This window comes from Heptranchias perlo, chromosome 13 (genome assembly GCF_035084215.1).
Source record: "Heptranchias perlo isolate sHepPer1 chromosome 13, sHepPer1.hap1, whole genome shotgun sequence".
NCBI lineage: Eukaryota > Metazoa > Chordata > Chondrichthyes > Hexanchiformes > Hexanchidae > Heptranchias > Heptranchias perlo.
Window position 1 is genome coordinate 35,538,285 of NC_090337.1, and position 20,337 is coordinate 35,558,621.

General features: G+C 41.5%; 1 protein-coding gene across 4 annotated transcripts in view; it reads left to right on the forward strand.

Moving 5' to 3' along the window:
- tbl1xr1a (TBL1X/Y related 1a) overlaps positions 1–15,447 on the forward strand; it is a 169,313-nt gene extending 153,866 nt beyond the window's left edge. For all 4 annotated transcript variants that reach the window (XM_067995324.1, XM_067995323.1, XM_067995326.1 and 1 more), the window contains one exon: positions 12,121–15,447. In XM_067995324.1, the coding sequence (XP_067851425.1) occupies positions 12,121–12,147 (27 nt within the window). In that variant the 3' untranslated portion in view covers positions 12,148–15,447. The remainder of the gene's footprint in view (positions 1–12,120) is intronic.
- Positions 15,448–20,337: the final 4,890 nt, after the last annotated feature.

Below are 20,337 nucleotides of genomic sequence, written 5' to 3' on the forward strand. Positions count from 1 at the left end.
ATTCGTGTACAAGGACACCCAAATCCCTCCGAATACAAACATTTACTAATGTGAATAATTTCACATTTCCCCACATTATACTCCATCTGCCACCTTCTTGCCCAATCACTTAACCTGTCTATATCCCTTTGCATCCTCCTCACAACTTGAGAGATTGCAAAACTCTGAGGTACAGAGGGATCTGGGTGTCCTAGTACATTAATCACAAAAAGTTAGTATGCAGGTACAGCAAGTATTAGGACAGCAAATAGAATGTTGTCATTTATTGCAAGGGGAATGGAATATAAAAGTAGAGATGTTTTGCTACAGTTGCACAGGACATTGGTGAGACCACATCTAGAATACTGTGTGCAATTTTGGTTTCCTTATTTAAGAAAGGACATAATTGCTTAAGAGGCGGTTCAGAGGAGGTTCACTCGACTGATTCCTGGGATGAGGGGGTTATCTTATGAGGAAAGGTTGGGCGAGTTGGGCTTGTATACACTGGAGTTGAGAAGAATGAGAGGTGATCTTATTGAAATATATAAGATCCTGAGGGGACTTGAAGGGGTAGATGCTGAGAGGATGTTTCCCCTTGTGGGAGAGACTAGAACTAGTAGACACAGTTTAAAAATAAGCGGTCTCCCATTTAAGACGGAGATGAGGAGAAATTTTTTCTCTCTGAGGGTTGTGCGTTTGTGGAACTCCCTTCCCCAGAGAGCAGTGGAGGCAGGGTCATTGAATATTTTTAAGGCTGAGTTAAATAGATTCCTGATTAACAAGGGAGTCAAAGGTTATAGTAGGTAGACAGGTAAGTAGAATTGAGGTCACAATCAGATCAGCCATGATCTCATCAAATGGCAGAGCAGGCTCGAGGGGCCGAATGGCCTACTCCTGCTCTTAATTCGTATGATTGTATGTACTTTGCCACCTAGCTTTGTATTGTCAGCAAACTTGGATACATTACATTCGGTCCTTTCAACTAAGTCATTGATAAAAATTGTAAATAGCTGAGGCCCAAGCACTGATCCTTGCAGCACCCCACTAGTTACAACCTGCCAACCCGAAAATTACCCGTTTATTCCTACTCTGTTTTCCGTCCTTCAGTCAATCCTCGATCCATGGTAATATATTACCCCCAATCCCATGAGCCCTAATCTTGTGTAACAACCTCTTGTGTGGCACCTTGCCGAATGCCTTTTGAAAATCCAAATATATTAGATCCACTGGTTCCCTCTTATCTATCCTGCTAGTTACACCCTCAAAAAAAACTCTAATAGATTTGTCAAACACAATTTCTCTTTCATAAAACCATGCTAACTCTGTCTAATATTATGATTTTCTAAGTGCTCTGTTACCACGTCCCTAATAATAGATTCTACCATTTTTCCTACCACTGATATCAGGCTAACTGGCCTATAGTTCCCTGCTTCCCCTTTCCCTCCTTTCTTGAATAGCGGGGTTACATTTGCTACCTTCCAATCCACGGGGACTGTTCCAGAATCTAGGGAATCTTGGAAGATCAAAACCAATGCGTCCACTATCTCTGCAGCCACCTCTTCTTAAAACCCTAGGACGTAGGCCATCAGGTCCAGGGGATTTGTCAGCATTTAGTCCCATTAATTTCTCCAGTACTTTTTCTTTACTAATCTTAATTACTTTAAGTTCTTCACTCTCATTAGACCCTTGGTTCCCCACTATTTCTGATATGTTTTTGTGTCTTCTTCTGTGAAGACAGATATAAAATATTTGTTTAACGACTCTGTCTTTTCCTTATACCCCATTATAATTTCTCCTCTCTCTGCCTCTAAGGGACCCATGTTTACTTTCGCTAATCTCTTCCTTTTTACATACTTGTAGAAGCTCTTACAATTTGTTTGTGTATTTCTTGCTAGTGTTCTCATATTCAATTTTCTCCCTCTCGATCAATTTCTTGGTCATGCTTTGCTGATTTTTCAAACCCTCCCAATCCTCAGGCTTACTAGACTTTTTAGCAACATTGTAAACCCCTTTTAATCTAATAATACCCTTAAACTTCTGTAGTTAGCCATGGTTGGATCAGTTTTCCTGTGGAGTTTTTATTCCTCAAGGAAATGTATCTTCATTGAGAATTATGAATTATTTCTTTAAATGTTTGCCATTGCTTATCTACTGTCATATCTTTTAATCTAATTTCCCGATCCACCTTAGCCAACTTGCCCCTCATAACTACGTAATCGGCTTTGTTTAAATGTAAGTCCCTAGTTTCGGACTCAACTGCATCACTCTAAAGCTCAATACGAAATTCTATCATACTGTGATCGCTCTGCCACAAATGATCCTTTACTATAAGATTACTATTTAACCTTGTCTCATTATGCGGTACGAGATCTAAAATAGCCTGTTCCCTAGTTGGCTCCTTGACATATTGTTCTAGAAAACTGTCTCGAATACATTCCATGAACTCGTCCTCCAAACTATTTTTGCCAATTTGGTTTTACCAGTCTATATGAAGATTAAAGTCCCCCTCGAGTATTGCATTGTCCTTGTTACATGCTCCTCTAATTTCCTGATTTATACTCTGTCCAACACCATAACTACTGTTAGGGGTCCATAAACTACTCCCACCAGTGATTTCTGCCCTTTGTTATTTCTTAGCTCCACCCATACTGATTCTACATCCTGGTTTTCTGAGCTGAGATCCTTTCTCACTACTGCCTTTATCTCATCCCTTATTATCAGGACTACCCCCTTCCTTTTCCATTTTGCCTATCTTTTCTAAACGTCAAGTACCCTGGAATATTTAGTTCCCAACCTTGGTCACCCTGCAACCAGGTCACAGAAGTGGCTACTTGATCAAACCCATTTATCTCTATTTGTACCATTAATTCATCTATCTTGTTACTGCCTATGTAAACATGTCACACTGTAATAATGCCCTTCTGCAAGTGTAGGACTTTAGTTTACCATCTCCCAGCTCCTCAGCCTGTCTTGGTTTCCCAGATCAATGTCAGTTTAGTCAGAGTATTATGCAAAAGTAGGGATAGAATGTATGACTTTAAAAACGGCAATTGATACTAGCTCAATTGATAAATTTAAATCTGAGATAGATAGCTTTTTGGCAACCAAAGGTATTAAGGGATATGGGCCAAAGGCAGGTATATGGAGTTAGATCACAGATCAGCCATGATCTTATCAAATGGCAGAGCAGGCACGAGGGGCTGAATGGCCTACTCCTGTTCTTATGTTCCTAAAAAGACACTGTTATTACACCTGTGCATCCTGGTTCAATTATTCTCTGCCTTCTACCCCCCTTTCAGCTAAAGGCTACATTTGGTCTTCAGTCATGTGCTGTACTACAGTGTATAATGTATAAAAGCAATGCGTAGTTAAAGTCTTGAGTTCAATATCATTATGAATTGATTAATATTATATACTAAATTTGACCGCATAAGAACAGAAAAAGCTTCTTCTGTATCTCAGTCCATGTGATTCATACTTTTGTACAGCTTACAGCTCGAGAGTGTTTTTTTTTAGTGCAGTGTCTCCACCTACTGACTATTCTTGAAGTTCATGCTTATATTATTTAAATTGACAAACCTGTCTAATATTATTCACTGGTAAAACTTGCTTTCTTCCCATACCTAGATTTATTTTAACAAATGGCTCAGGAGAGTCCTTTTTAAAAAAAAAATGATCAGTAAAGGAAATAAAATTGTCTGACAGTACCAAATGCTAGAAAAGCTTTCAGGTGTGTGTTAGCCTGCTTAATGTGATAAGGATTTCAAACTATACATTTGGGTAAAGTTAATTTGTTGTGCTGCATTTGAAAAGCCCTTCTAATAATTTGCAAGTCAAGCGTCCAATCTACAAATATGTTGGGATGAAACCGCAAAATATTTAATCTGGGAGATATTCTCCACTTGTTTGCTGGTAAACTGAGGAAGAAACATGCTGGGATCTTAAAGATGCAGTGCTGTGTTCCATTGTGCTGTTAGATAGGGTACAAGAATCCAAGCAAATGGAATCTGCATCAAGAAAGGATTAGAGACCTTCATATGCACCATGACTGTTTAGTTCCTAGACGATCGGAGGATCAGTACAGTCCAGAGATCAGTGCTTTTACCCAGTAAACCATCAGGGAATTGGGGCAAACCAGGGATCAGTACCTTTGCCCAGTAAACTATCAGGGACTCAGGACAGACCAGGGATCAATGTTGTGACACAATAAATCATCAGGGATCAGTGATCTCACAGATGGAGACTCACTTTATATAAAAAAAGAGGACAACAACTGTTGAATTTGTGAGCCTTGCTTTGTGGATTGTCAGTGTTTGGTGAGATGGTTCATCCATTCTCTTATAATCTCTGCCTGTGAAATCCTAATACCCTCTGTCCATTCATGTACGCATTTTGGCTGCTGCTTTGGACCCAAGCCCATGCTGCTATCTTCCTTTTTGTGTGTCTTGACCTTTCTGTCCTGTCTCCTTCTCTGAAGGGCCGTTCGAGGCACCTGTCACTTGTGAGCAGCAACCCCAACTACCAATCTTCCTCTATCGATGACCTCACCTAAGGCACCTGCTGGGGTCTAACCTCGCCCACCACCTTTCATCCTGATTACTCCAGCCACCACTACCCCCTTGTATTCTGTCAGCAGATCAATCAATGCCTCACTCCGTATTTCCTTGCAGAATTTCCCTTCACTCGTGGACAAAGCCCTTGCCACCCCCAACCTTATTGTACAGGATTGCACTGACATCCTGGCTTTGACTGAAACTGGACCTAAAACAGCAAGCACGAGGAATTCATGGACTTTTTTGTTACTAAGGTTGAGACAATACTTTTTAGCTGCCTTTACTACTTCCCTCCCTTTTTCACCAAGCCAAACCTGCCACCAGACTACTCCCTGCTCTGGTCCTGAACCTGCACCTCTCTCCAGTTTCTCCCCATCTCTCCTCATGGCCTCAGTGAGCTCATCTTGTCCATGAGACCCACCTCAAGATCCCTTGACCCCAATCCCACTAACTGCTGACCATCCAACTTCCATTCCTGCCCTCCATGCTAGCTGACATTGTAAATGATTCCTTCTTATGAGGTACTGTCCTGGACATCCTCAATCCTCTGTAAACCTCAGCTCATACAAAACTCAGCTGTCTATATCCTATCCTCACTTGAGTCCTGCTCACCTATCCATGGTGACCTACCCTAGCTTACAGTCTCCCAACACCTCAAATTTAAAATTCTGATCCTTTAAATCATTTCACGGCCTCAGACCCATCCCTTTGCCCCACCATTGGCAGCCTTTAACCACCTAAATCCTGCACCTTAGAATTTCTTCCTTAAACCTCTCCTCTTTTAAAGTTCACCTTCAAAGCCATCGCTTTGACCAAGCTTTGGATTACTCCTCGTAACATCTCTCCCTTTGACTCGGCATTCATTCCCCCCCCCCCCCCCCACCTTACCCTCTGCAAAGAGCCTTGGGATGCATTTTCTATGTTAAAGTTGCCACATAAATGCAAGTTGTATTATTGTAATGACTGCTGCACTGTCCTCACTGGCACTTTAATCAGCTGAGTAGCTCTGGGCTCAGAGGCACTTTAATTAGATGAGCAGCAAAACTGCTCCATGGGAAATCAAAATCTCAAGGTTAGATACTTAAATCATTATAAGTACAAAAAAGGCCAGAACTGAACAAGATATTAATTATAAATGTTTCAATATAAACTACACAAGCACATGATGCACACAATTTCACAACTTTAGAATTGTAGCTTGATTTTCCTGCTTACATAGAAAACTCAGAAGTTGATTGCACATAGAAAAGTAAATATTTGGGTTCTAATGCCATGATCTTTAAATCAATCATCCAAAGTCCAGAACTGGCTACTTCATTGGGCCAACTGTACAGTTTTGTTGCTCTGTCTAAATTCCTACAGTTCCCTGATGTCCAGAACTGGATTAATGCCCTTGGCCATTTTTTAACCAAAAGCCAGTTGAGGGGCACAGAATTGAGCATTACTATAGCTGGGTCTTGGTTGGTCAGGTTTTTGCTGGTACGGTGAAAATTCTATAAAATGAACCTGCACAGGAGAAAATTGAAGTAATTATCACTTGTATTTTTTTGTCATAAAAATAAACACATTATGAAATTAACACCTTAATTTCTCGTGACGGAAAACATTCCCCAAGTGCTTTCAAGTTCGCCTTCTCCTACGCAAAATGCTCTTTTGGTTTCTGGGTTTCACTTTGCCACTGCTTTTTGATGAGACTGTATTCTTACATAGAATTACACAGAATGTACAGCACAGAAACAGGCTATTCGGTCCACAGGTCCATGCCGGTGTTTATGCTCCACACGAGCCTCCTCCCTCCCCACTTCATTTGACCCTATCAGCATACTCTTCTATTCCTTTCTTCCTCGTGTGTTTATCTATTCTCTGCTAGACTACTTTATTTCCACTATCAGGCTTGCAGGTTCAGTTTCTGCTTTACCACTGGGACTTTCCACTCACCACTGGGCTGGCTCTGAACCATTCCAGCTGGCTCTCACCCATCTTGCAATGCTGCTTCCTTGCTACTGAATGATCTCTACCATGTTGCTTTCTGCTTGCTTCCCATGGTCATTGACTACTCTGCTTTGTCCTGTCTTCCACCATCCTTTGCTGTACAGGGTTGCACCAGTTCCTCAGGCTTCCGCCGCTGCCCTTGATTTTGTATGCTCTTCGCCGCTCTATGGATGTAACTTGGACCCTTGGTTTTACCATCACCCTCCATGGAATCACAGTCTTTGCTGTTCTTGGTCTCTGTGTTTCACTCCCACTGCTACATGCTGCTTTGCTGGTATGCACTGTTAATGCCTAGAGCCACTACGCATCTCCACTGTACCCAGGATCAACTTCTACTGGCTCCTGGTCAACTCTTCACTGCTCTTTGGCTTCCTCAATCCACTGGACAATCTCCAACAATTCTCCAGCTATTACTCTCCTCCAATGGCTCCTCGATCTAACCCCCTCTACTGCTGACTCCACTTGATAGTTGGTTGATGGTTACTCCATGTTGACCCCATGCTGTCGATAGGTGGACTTCATCCCATCACACCTCCTGGTCCTCAGACTTCAATTTTGAATTGTTTCATATTGTCTCCTTTCTACCCACGGTTCACGACTGATGCATGTCTTGCCTAATCTTTGCCATGCCAATTTAACCTGAATGGCTGATGCAAGCCCATTATCTCTATCTCCCTTCTTTATTTTTGAATTGTCTCAGCCCCGTCTCTCCTCTCTCTTTCTCCCTCCGTTCCCCTCATTTCATTTCTCCCCTCTCAGGTATTTTAACATCCTTGGTCCCCACCTCAATCCATCACTACTCCTCAGTCTTCCTACTCTCCTGCTACCATGCAGGTTTGAATCGCCCACGATCAAGCATATGGCTACCCTCTGAGCCTCATCACTCTCAGAAGGAAGCATCATGGCATCATGCCTTCTTAACAGGAGAAAACCCAACTGCTCTATCCTCCTCTCTTGCTGACTTTCCTGTCCAACATACCCACTGGGGGCTAACTTCACCAACCTCCTTCTCATCCTGCTCACACCACCCACTACTCCCCCCACCCCCTGGAATCGTCAGTTCAACCACCTGCTGTACCCAAACCACTTTGGTAGCAATGTAGCCTTTATCCGCTTGTCACACTGTAGCCTTTTCCTCCGAGCATCTCCCTCTTCCACTCCTTCTGACCCCCCAAGTCCCGCCTTGTGATAGCCTCACTTCTTTGCCTCAGCACTGAGCAACTTCCCATCCTAGAGAGATTTCAGTCTCCTTGTCAGTTTCCCTTGCTACCTCTCCTCTGAATTCACTCTTCTCTTCTCTTGAAACTGTTCCCTCCATATAAACCGTCCTACCCATATTCACGGCCACCCCCTCAATTACACCATCTCTTGTGGCCTCTTCACTCCCGTGATCTCTATCACTGACAAGGCTATCTCCCACCATGCACATACCCTTACCTTCTTTCAATACTATTTCCTTTTGTATCCACCCCTGGAGAAAACTCTCCTCGATGTCAACTGCACTCTCAAACTCAGTACTGCCCTAGCCTTTGGCTTTCCATTTGCCACAATACCTCTGCAGCTATTGATTTGCTCAACCACTCCCTTGTCTCAACCTTTAATGCCTTGACCCCAGTAAAACCTTCACTGTCTGCCATCCTGGTCATTCCTGGTATGGCCCCCATTCTTGGTCCCTAAGTCCAAGGGCTGCAAATTTAAGTGTGAATGGTGTACACCTGGCTAGCCATCCAATGCCAATATGGATGGCTAGCCAGGTGTACTAGTTGTCCAACCAAAACTAGTGTCCTAAATCTAAACAAAGGAAACTACAAAAGTATGAGGAGTGAGTTGGTTATGATAGATTGGGAAGCTTCATTAAAAGGCATGACGGTGGATAGGCAATGGCTAATATTTAAGGAACGAATGCATGAATTGCAACAATTATACGTTCCTTTCTGGCGCAAAAATGCAAAAGGAAATGTGGCCCAACCATGGCTAACAAAAGAAATTAAGGATAATATTAGATCCAAAGAGAAGTTATATAAAGTTGTCAGGAAAGGTAGCAAGCCTGAGGATTGGGAGCAGTTTAGAATTCAGCAAAAAAGGACCAAGAGATTGATTAAGAGGGGAAAAATAGAGTATGAGAGTAAACTTGCAAGGAACATAAAAGTGGACTGTAAAAGCTTCTACAAGTATGTAAAAAGAAAAAGATTAGTGAAGACAAATGTAGGTCCCTTACAGTCAGAAACGGGAGAATTTATAATGGGCAACAGGGAAATGGCAGAGCAATTAAACAAATACTCTGGTTCTGTCTTCATGGAAGAAGACTCAGATAACTTCCCAGAAATGCTAGGGAAACAAGGGACTAAGGAGAAGGAGGAATTAAAGGAAATTAGTATTAATAAAAATAAATAGTGCTGGTGAAATTAATGGGACTGAGAGCCGATAAATCCCCAGGACCTGATAATCTGCATCCCAGAGTACTAAAAGAGGTAGCCATGGAAATAGTGGATGCATTAGTTGTCATCTTCCAAAATTCTAGAGATTATAGAACAGTTCCTGCAGATTGGAGGGTGGCAAATGTAACCCCCCTATTTAAAAAAGGAGGGAGAGAAAACAGGGAACTACAGACCAGTTAGCCTAACATCAGTAGTAGGGAAAATGCTAGGGTCTATTATAAAGGATGTGATAACAGGGCGCTTAGAAAATATCAACGGGATTAGACAAAATCAACCTGGATTTATGAAAGGGAAATCATGTTTGACAAACCTACTGGAGTTTTTTGACAATGTAACTGGTAGAATAGATAAGGGAGAACCAGTGGATGTGGTTTATTTGGATTTTCAGAAGGCCTTTGATAAAGTCTGCAAAATTAAAGCACGTGGGATTGGTGGTAATATACTGGCATGGATTGAAAATTGGTTAACAGACAGGAAACAGAGAGTAGGAATAAATGGTTCTTTTATGGGGTGGCAGGCAATGACTAGTGGGGTACCACAGGGATCAGTGCTTGGGCCCCAACTATTCACAATATATATCAATGATTTGGATGAGGGAACCAAATGTAATATTTCCAAGTTTGCTGACGACACAAAACTAGGTGGGATCGTGAGTTGTGAGGAGGATGCAAAGAGGCTTCGAGGCGATTTAGACAAGTTGAGTGAGTGGGCAAATACATGGCAGATGCAGTATAATGTGGATAAATGTGAAGTTACCCACTTCGGAAGGAAAAACAGAAAGGCAGAGTATTATTTAAATGGTGATAGATTGGGGAATGTTGATGTACAAAGGGACCTGGGTGTCCTTGTATACCAGTCACTGAAAGCAAACATGCAGGTGCAGCAAGCAGTTAGGAAGGCAAATGATATGTTGGCGTTCATTGTAAGAGGATTTGAGTATAGGAGCAAGGATGTCTTACTGCAGTTATACAGGGCCTTGGTGAGACCACACCTGGAGTATTGTGTGCAGTTTTGGTCTCCTTACCTAAGAAAGGATATACTTGCCATAGAGGGAATGTACCAGACTGATCCCTGGGATGGCAGGACTGTCATTTGAGGAGAGGGGATCTCATTGAAACATATAAAATTCTGACAGGACTAGACAGACTGGATGCAGGAAGGATGTTTCCCCTGGCTGGGAGGTCCAGAATGAGGGGTCACAGGCTCAGCATACGAGGTAGGACATTTAGGACTGAGATGAGGAGAAATTTCTTCACTCAGAGGGTGGTGAACTTGTGGAATTCTCTACCACAGAAGGCTGTGGAGTCCAAGTCACTGAATATATTTAAGAAGGAGCTAGATAGATTTCTAGACACAAAAGGTATCAAGGGGTATGGAGAGAGAGCGGGAATATGGTATTGAGATAGAGGATCAGCCATGATCATATTGAATGACGGAGCAGGCTCGAAGGGCCAATTGGCCTGCTCCTGCTTTTATTTTCTATGTTTCCATACATCAATCCTTGGTCCCCATCTCTTCCTCAACTATATGCTGCCCCTTGGGAACATCATCCGAAGCCATGGGGTCGACTTCTACAGCTCTACCCTTCTCGGCCCTTCCGTTGCCTCTGTGCTGTCAGACTGCTTGTCCAACATCTTCCAACTATACAGAGAAAACGAAAGCCACCATCTTCTGCCCCACCACGAAGTCCCCATTATCTTGCCACCAACTCCATCCCTCTCCCTAGCAGGACTGACGTATGAGAAGAGATTGGGTCGACTAGGTCTATATTCACTAGAGTTTAGAAGAATGAGAGGTGATGTCATCGAAATATATAAAATTCTAACAGGACTAGACAGACTAGATGCAGGGAGGATGTTCCCAATGGCTGGGGAGTCCAGAACCAGGGGTCACAGTCTCAGGGTACGGGGTATGCCATTTAGAACCGAGATGAGGAGAAATTTCTTCACTCGAGGGTGGTGAACCTGTGGAATTCTCTACCACAGAAGGCAGTGGAGGCCAAGTCATTAGATGTATTCAAGAAGGAGATAGATATATTTCTTAATGCTAAAGGGATCAAGGGATATAGGGAAAAAGCGGGAACAGGGTACTGAGTTAGACGATCAGCCATGATCATTTTGAATGGCGGAGCAGGCCCGAAGGGCCGAATGGCCTACTCTTGCTCCTATTTTCTATGTGTCTCAGGCTGAACCAAACTGTTCACAACTTGGATGTCATGTTCAACCTCAAGCTGAACTTCCAACCTCATATTCTGTCTGTCACTATTACTGCCTACTTCCATTTCCATAACTTTGCCTTCCTCTGTTACCATCTCAGCCTGTTTGCCACTGAAACCCTCATTCATGCCTTTGTCACCTCCAGACTCGATTACTCCAGCTCTCCTGACAGCCTCCCATCCTCCAACCTCTGTAAATTTCAGCACATCCAAAACACTGCTGCCCACATCCTGTCCCACATCAAGTTATACTCACCCATCACGTCTGTCCTCGCTGACCTACATTGGCACTCAATCCCTCAGCACTTCAAATTTAAAATTCTTATCCTTGTGTTTAAATTCCTTCATGGCCTCACCAATTCTTAGATTCCACTGTCTGGAATTTCCTTCCTAAACTTTGCCACCAAGTGCCAAAATCAAGTACTCATGGCTAGATGCTAAATAGAAATCCCTAACACTGTGCTTTAACCCAACCTCAGAAAAGTAATCTCTATCTCTCCAGCATTAATTTTTCCAGTTAACGGTCATACTTTAGGCCTTTCTGTTTGGGATACTAGTTTCTGGGCAGTTTTGTGCTTTAGGCCCATGCCAACTTGGAACTGGCTTGACACTGCGCAACCCCAATTCATGTCAGATTGTTGCACCTGGCAGAGAGGAGACTGGCATCCCCTCAGTGTGGGCTGGATTAGAACTCAGGTCCTTGTGTGTTAGCCCACTGCGTCACTCTGTTCCAATTTTATTAATAGCGAAAAATAGTTTCACTTGTAAGTTATTTCACCGTATAATTGCCTATTTGATTAATTATATTTAAAATGTATTGATGCTGGGTGGATCTACAAATCCAAATCTCATTCATGGGGGCACATGTCACTCATAGAGACTGTTTGTGTTGTGCCTTTATAAAGCTGCAGAGTGAATTTACATTTTACATTTTCTTTTAAAGGTTTGTGTGTTAGATCTGCGGAAATAGCGCTGCTAGCTGGAAGCCATGGACCGACAATGAATGTGTACATAGCCAAAATGACTGTCCCTGCCCCATGCACTGCTACAGTCTCACTTGAACCATGGCCAGTCCACTACAGCCAAAACAAGTCAGAATGCAAATCCCAGGACAGCTGAGCCTTGATGTGAAGAGTACCCTGACTGCTTAATGCTGGAAGCTCCACCCACAAAGAAAAGTCAACCTTTCTTGAAGATTTAAAACAACTTGAAAAGACTTGACACGAGACCATATGTGTACCAAAATGGGAAGATAATATCAGAGGACAAAAATATCTATCTTTTATTTTTTTGGTCCAGAGTCTATGTAGAATGAGTTATCTTGTCAGCAGTTCAGCAGATCTGTGTGCAGACATATCAGCTTCTTTAATTCAGCAGCAAATAGTTTGTTCCTTTGTTTTAAACATTGTTTTATCACTTTAGTTTACAGTTGCATGATGTAGGAGAGTGACTGTATCTTGTTTATCTTGTTTTTTTTCCCTACTGACACTTAACACACAATTAGAAAAAAACTTTTTTTATGGATACTATAAGCAAAATAACAAGTGTATTTGGTATGTTTTTGGTACATTTTGTGGCTCACAAAGTAATATGTGGGGAAACATAAAACCGCTCCAAAACTCAGAACATAAAACTAGTTTCATTGTACATCAGTCATAGGTAACAAGCTGTGGTTTACAGGTGATGTGGCTAAAACGTAGTAGTTTCTCAATGGGGACATGATTCTGCCGATTTATGAGAATTAAACAAATGGGCACAAAGAAAAAGAATCGATGCAGGGATGCACCCCGTTGCTTTAAGACCATAGTTTGCATATGGTTGGATTGTGCACTATTGTTAGAGCAGCTTATAGAATTTTGAGAGATAACTTTTCTGGACAGAGGATTATTACTGTTGCTCTACTTATTCTTTGGTAGAACAACAGGCATAAATTTCACAGCAAGATTCCAGTATTAAGGACTGATGTCTCGTAAGCAATGTTTTTAAAACCTATCCAGTGCAATGAGATAAACCCCCCTCTGCCATTGGGCAGAAATCATGCAGGCATATGTTTTATGTTCATGCTAAAGTAAGGGTTGACTTTGCTTTAATTTTCGTTCCTCGATGCTCATGTAATTACACATGGGTTCATCTGGGTTCAGCCCTCTAATGTACTTGCACTTGCTGTGTTATTCAGTAAAGTACAGGTAGTATAGTTGCAATAGCTTTTTTTTTAGAATAAAAGTATATTATACTATAAAGTATAGCATATCTGAGCTTTTAAACCTCAGGGGACCCTTCTTCAGATGATGAAGTGGTTAAACAAATATTTCTGCTACAAGATACTCGATTACTTTTTCACATGAAGAAAAGACGTTTGAGGTTTCAAATTCTTGGATTTAATGCATCGTAAAATGTCAGTCTAACGAAGGTATTCTTCCATTTCCCATATCCCATGCAGCAACAGATCAATGAAATGAGGTTGCTGTTGCAAAGGCTTTATACCAACACATCCAACTTGGTCTGTTTTTCAACTCATTAAAAATGCAAGGTCAGTTGCTTTTTTGTCTAAAATAGAAACATGAGTAAGAAGGATTTCTGCACAAATGTTGGATTTTGTTTGTCCTTGGAGTAAAGACTGTTGATCACATTTGGAATTGCTCATAGGTAACATTATGTAATCAAATAGCTGCTATATATGCAGATATCCTATGGTGTCTGCACTACTGAAGTTGACCAATAAGTTCAGAATGGCTCTTAGACACTTATTACGGGCTATTTGTCATAGATAAATGATTAACTAGGCAGCTTTATCACATTTGTAACAGAAAATCCATTGATTATTATTTACTGGCGTTTTATTAGGTTGTTTCACATTAAGATGACAAATGAGACTGGTTTTATCATTCTCTCAAGCTCTGCCCTTTGTAAGTTTGTTGTGAAGTCCAAGTTAAATTAAAAATCCTTGCATTCCCCTCCTATTAAAAATGATACATAAAGCATCTGTAAGCTGATCTAAAGAACTAATGTTTGGATGGGTGAGCCCTAACTAGTTTTTAATTGAGCAGTTAAAACCTTTCATTTAAATGTTTTATAAAGTATATACCAGTGCTACAACATTTGTTGAGAGCCGACAACTACAGTGGTAAACAGTCCAGAAGCAATTTTTTTAAATGAAAAGAAATAGAAGTAGCTTCCTAGTTGCTGTTTTCTGACACAGCGGAAGGTTGCAAGGGGAGAGGTGTAAGGACAGTTCTGAGTTCTCTTTTACCTAACTCCACATTTTGGATTGGAAAATTACAAAAGGTTGGCAGTTACCTCCACTGGACTTATGGTCAGGTGTGACCATCCAAAAATGGGGCAGCAATGGAACCTCTCACCTGAAGATGGGAATTTATCTGAGTTGGTGTTTACATCAGCCAGGTGTTAAATGGATGGCAGCACTTTTCTTTTGACACATAGATTTGTTCTTACCATTTGTTCTAAGGGCATACAGACTTTAATGATCTGACGCTCCTATTCACATCTGCTGGGACTTTGGGAGACTGAAAACAGCAAAATCATTATAATGGCAATTTACACATACAAGACTGTTTGAACTACCTAAAGCTAGTAGTTATTACACATAAAACACTTACTATTGGAAATTGTTATGCCTTTGCTATAAATTAAAAACTGCTCCCCTTCCTCAAACCAGTATCGATTGATTACGCTGATATAACCGTTGCTCATTTGTTCCTTTGCGAGTGCTGTTTTAGGAAGGGCTGCAAATGAAACTAGAGAGTTGAAGCAAGTGAAGTGTTTAGGTTGGCAAAGACAGCATTAGGTGCATTCAGTGCTCAAGAGTGACAAGCATAAGAGGTGATGATTTCAGGGGATAGCGCTACAACTCTAGCACTGGATTTACATGTCTGCATCATTTCTACAGTTCTCACAAATTAAGATTTTAAAAATTGTGAACCTGTAAACCAGGCCATGAAAGTTTTTTTCTACTCTTTGAACTCTTTATTGTTCTGTTTTTATTTGTACCTGTTAAAAAGACTGATTTTTGATGTACCATACTGTCCTGGACCATGTAAATATCACCTGATAATGTATTTAGGTTCCACATTACATTAATGATTTTCCCTTTTCCCCCTTCCCGTCCCCTCCTTCCACCACCTCACCCTATAAGTATCACCACCAAGGCACATCTTCTTTTGCAGCTTCCCTTTGCATCGTATTGATCTGACAACCATAATTTGCATCAGATCCGAAAGAGGTCCAGAATAAAATATATTTTGATATTATATTATTGTTGTCTTTTTGGACTTTGTATATTTGGCTTTTGGTTAGTATAATTAAAACCAACTTTGCACGCTCAAGGATAGTGATGATAAAAATAATTTAATTGTACTCTTAGCCTTTTAAGGAATACTCCTATAAAAGAACATATTTGACCATTTTGATTTGGGCTATAAAAGTATAAATCTTCTTAATATGTAGATCCTCAAAATAAGTCTACCTCCCTGTTCAGCTCCTTTGTGATGTCTTCGAAAGGGAGCATCCCTATGTGGCTATCTAAAAATCAGTGGGGTCACTGTTTTGGAGCTGTCTGACCGCCCGGGAAACCAGGCTATCTGCTAGGAATAGAGGAGTACTTTGAGGTGCAGGTAAAGATCTTGAGTGACGAGAGATTGGAAATCAAAAATTAACAACCAAGTACTTGCAGCACATTTTGGAGGTGTAGTAAGTATGGTGTAAAATTATACATCTCTTTACCCGTCTTAATGTTTTTGACAGTTTCCGTAACACTCCAGGCATCACACCTTGTTGAAGTGACTGTTGAGACAAATCTATTTTGAAAACAAAATATTCAAAAAAAGAGCAAGAGAAACAGTCATTTCCTGATGGTTTTTCTGATCTCAACATAACCGGGTCTCTTCCTAAAGAGAAGGACTGAGCAACTGCCAATCTAGAGTAACTTCAAACAATAATTAACCTCAGGACTGATTTAGAGTGCATTCCCACAAGGAGTACCTGAGCAGTGGTTTCAAAAGGATAGTGGCTGATTATTACAATCACAGATGCTAGTGTTCCAGCTCCCAGAATAGTAAAAAAAAAACAGAAAATGCTGGAAATACTCAGCAAGTCAGGCAGCATCTGTGGAGAAAAACAGAGTTAATGTTTCAGATTGATGACCTTTCGTCAGAACTGTTGAAGATTTAACAGTTTTTAAGCACGTGCAGGGAGAGGAGAAAGGGGAGGGGAGGAAACAAAAGGGAGGGTCTCTGATAGGATGGAGGGCAGGAGTGAATAAATGATAAAAGGGATGATGGTGCAAGGCAAGGAGGATGGTAATGGGACAGGTTAAGAAACAAAAGATCGGTCTAGAGGAGTTGTAAATGGCAACAGCAGAACCGTTACCAGCACCTGCTGTCTGGAAAAAATGGGAGCAGTGGTTATGATCTGAAATTATTAAAATCAGTTTAGAGTCCAGAAGGTTATAAAGTGCCTAATCGAAAGATGAGGTGCTATTCCTCAAGCTTCTGTTGAGCTTCACTGGAACAGTGTGAGAGGCTAAGTTCAGAGTGGGATTGGGAAAGGGAATTAAAATGGCAAGTGACCAGAAGCTCAGGGTCACGCTTGCGGCCTGAGCAGAGGTGTTCAGCAAAATGATCATCCAATCTGCGTTTGGTCTCCCCAAAGTAGAGGAGACCACATCGTGAGCAGCGAATACAGTATACTAAATTGAAAGAAGTACAAGTAAATCACTGTTTAATCTGGAAGGCATGTTTGGGGCCCTGAGCAGTGGGAAGGAAGGAGGTGAAAAGGCAGCTGTTGCATCTCCTGCGCTCGCACGGTAAGGTGCCGTGGGGAGGAGAGCGGGTGATGGAAGAGTGAACCAGGGTGTCACAAAGGGAACAGTCCCTTCAGAATGCTTAAAAGGGGAGGGGAGGGGAAGATGTGTTTGGTGGTGGCATCGCACTGGAGGTGGCAGAGGATGATACGTTGAACGTGGAGGCTGGTGGGTTGGAAGGCGAGGACAAGGGGGACCCTATCATGGTTCTGGGAGGGAGGGGAAGGGGTGAGGGCAGAAGTGTGGGAAATGAGATGGACACGGTCGAGGGCCCTGATGACTATAGTGGAGGGAAATCCTTGGTTGAGGAAAAAGGAAGATATAGCGGAAGTACTGGTGTGGAGGGTGGCATCGTCAGAACAGATGCAACTGAGATGGAGAAACTGGGAAAAGGGAATAGAGTCCTCACAGGAAGCGGGGTAGGAGGAAGTGTAATCAAGGTAGCTGTGGGAGTCGGTGGGTTAATAGCAGATTAGTAATGATCAACACTAGAATATTGGTTAGTATTGCAGTAAACTTCAATATTAAAGTACAATGTGTTAATTCTAAACTTTCTTTAAAAAAATTCTCTTTCCACCCCTTCTCAGTTCTTCTCCGTCCTTCCCCTAAAGGTAGTGATTGGTGCTGGGGTATGATTCCACAGGCTCCAGACACCTTCTGGTACCTTGTCCACGTGACCATTCTTCATGTATGTGGCAAGACTGGGAGTATTGCAGGCTATTTGACCATAGCCAAACTCTGCCCTATCCTCACATGACCTCCATACACATTTTCCAGCAATTAGCAGCAAGAATACTGGGCATTTCTTCCCATCCCTAGTCCAGAAGTAGCAAGGACAATTGTAGCACTCTAGCTGCTGCCCTGGTTGAAAACAACAAACTCGTCATATACCAGGGATCAAACCAGCAACCTTCCTGGTCAATATGGCTCAGGTTCATACTAAGCAATGCACTTACCATCAGGAACTCTGCATTTATTGAATATTTCACCAGCTATTATACATAATACAGCTGTTGGAATTTTTACCTCTTGGTAGATTTTGGAAGCATGGCATCAACTGGAAAATTTTATCTGACATGGGCTAACTGCAGAAGTTAATTTATGCAACATAGAGGTGTGTTTACAATGTATTTTTTTCTGATTTTGAAGTCCAGCTTAAGCCAGGAAAATGTAGTCACCTGAAGGATTTCAGATTGACATTTGAAACCATATGCATTTTGAGGAAGTGGCATCCTTTGCTTTTGATATAGATTCTGAAAATTTAATGGTACCTTTATTTTTATGCTAATGCAGAAAGTTAGAAATATCGGGGGGGGAAAAAGTGTTGCTGGGTTGCTATATGGCCCTCTCCACAATTGATGAGCATTTGTTGTGTTCTCAAAACAACAGGATTTTCTATAAGGTGACTGTGGTATGAAAATGAATTGTTCAATCATTGTTGCTGCAAAGTTAATGTTGCTATAATTAGGATTGTGTTTTCTTGCCACTCATTAATCAAAACCACTGCACGCATGTTGCTTTTTCAAAGCAGTGTCCTCGGCTGAAAATATCTTATAAATGATTATTTTCTCTCTACTTATCTATGGGCAATGATGAATGTTTTCAGTAACCAAAGCTTTACTACCAGGCACCTCTGAGCACTCATGGCAAGCCCATAGTAGCAATTAATCCTATTGTATAGAGAGCTCAAGGTTACATCATAAGGTTATCTTTCTGACTTTTTTAGTGCAATCCACTCTGACCCAAATAATTTCTTCCCTCAATTGAGATTTTAGACAAAGTGTAGTATTTGTTGTAGCTTGTTCAAACCTATTCAATATAATTACATTGTGTTGGATCACTGCCAGTGGTAAAGTACCACATTGGTTCCTTCGCTTAGACAAATTCAGGCAAGGTTTTGAAAATTGTACACTTAATTCTAAACATGGTCTGACCATTGAGTTCTAAAGTGTTAAAATAACTTATGTCCATTTGTATTCCGGTGTTCTTGAGATACATCCTTGCAGTTTCCTGACCTCATTAGCAATACCCTCAAGGTGACTGGATTATTTTGCTGAAAGATCAATAATCACAAAAAGTTTGCTTTCTACCTTTGTCAATAACCATAAATGTATTGTTGAAATATTTTGCATTTCTGGTGACAAACTACATTTTTCACACAAAATTCCTCTATCACTTTTTAGCTCATAAATCTTTCAGAACTTCACTAGCAGTATTCTTTCTACACATGTTTTTATTTAAGAAAATAGTTAACAGCAGAGGAGTCCAGAATAGCCCCCTGAAGAATGACATTAATTGCTCACTACACCCCCTCTTCATTTGTGTACATCTCCTGTATTTAGGCAACTCCTGAAGATCACTGTAGTTAAGGAGGAGGAGTATGAAATATTGGATGGGATAAACATAGTGAAGGAGGAAATAATAAGGGGATTAGCATCTTTGAAAGTAGATAAATTGCCAGGCCCAGATAAAATGTATCCCAGGCTGTTAAGAGAAACGAGGGAGGAAATAGCAGAGGCTCTGACCATCATTTTCCAATCGTCTCTGGCTATAGGCATGATGCTGGAGAATTGGAGGACTGCTAATGTTGTACCATTGTTCAAAAAGGGAGAAAAGGATAGACTGAGTAATTACAGGCCAGTCAGCCGTACCCCGGTGGTGGGCAAATTATTGGAAACAATTCTGAGGAACGGTACAAATTGTCATTCAGAAAGGCACGGATTAATCAAGGACAGTCAGCATGGATTTGTTAAGGGAAGGTAGCATCTGACTAACTTGATTTAATTTTTTGAGGTGGTAACAAGGAGGGTTGATGAGGGTAGGGCATTTGATGTAGTCTACATGGATTTTAGCAAGGCTTTTGACGAGGTTCCACGTGACAGACTGGTCAGAAAAGTAAAAGCCCATGGGATCCAAGGAAAAGTGGCAAATTGGATCCAAAATTGGCTCAGTGGCGGGAAGCTAAGGGTAATGGTCGCCGGGTGTTTTTGTGACTAGAAGGCTGTTTCCAGTGGGGTTCCACAGGGTTCAGTACTAGGTCCCATGGACTTTGTAGTATATATTAATGATTTAGACCTAAATGTAAGGGGCATGATTAAGAAGTTTGCAGATGTTACAGAAATTGGCCATGTGGTTGATAGTGAGGAGGAAAGTTGTAGACTGCAGTAGGTTATCAATGGACTGGTCAGGTGGGCGGAAAAGTGGCAAATGGAATTCAATCTGGAGAAGTGTGAGGTAATGCATTTGGGGCGGGCAAACAAGGCAAGGGAATACTCAGTAAATGGGAGGATACTGAGAGGTGAAGAGGAACAGAGGGAGTGCATGTCCACAGATCCCTGAAGG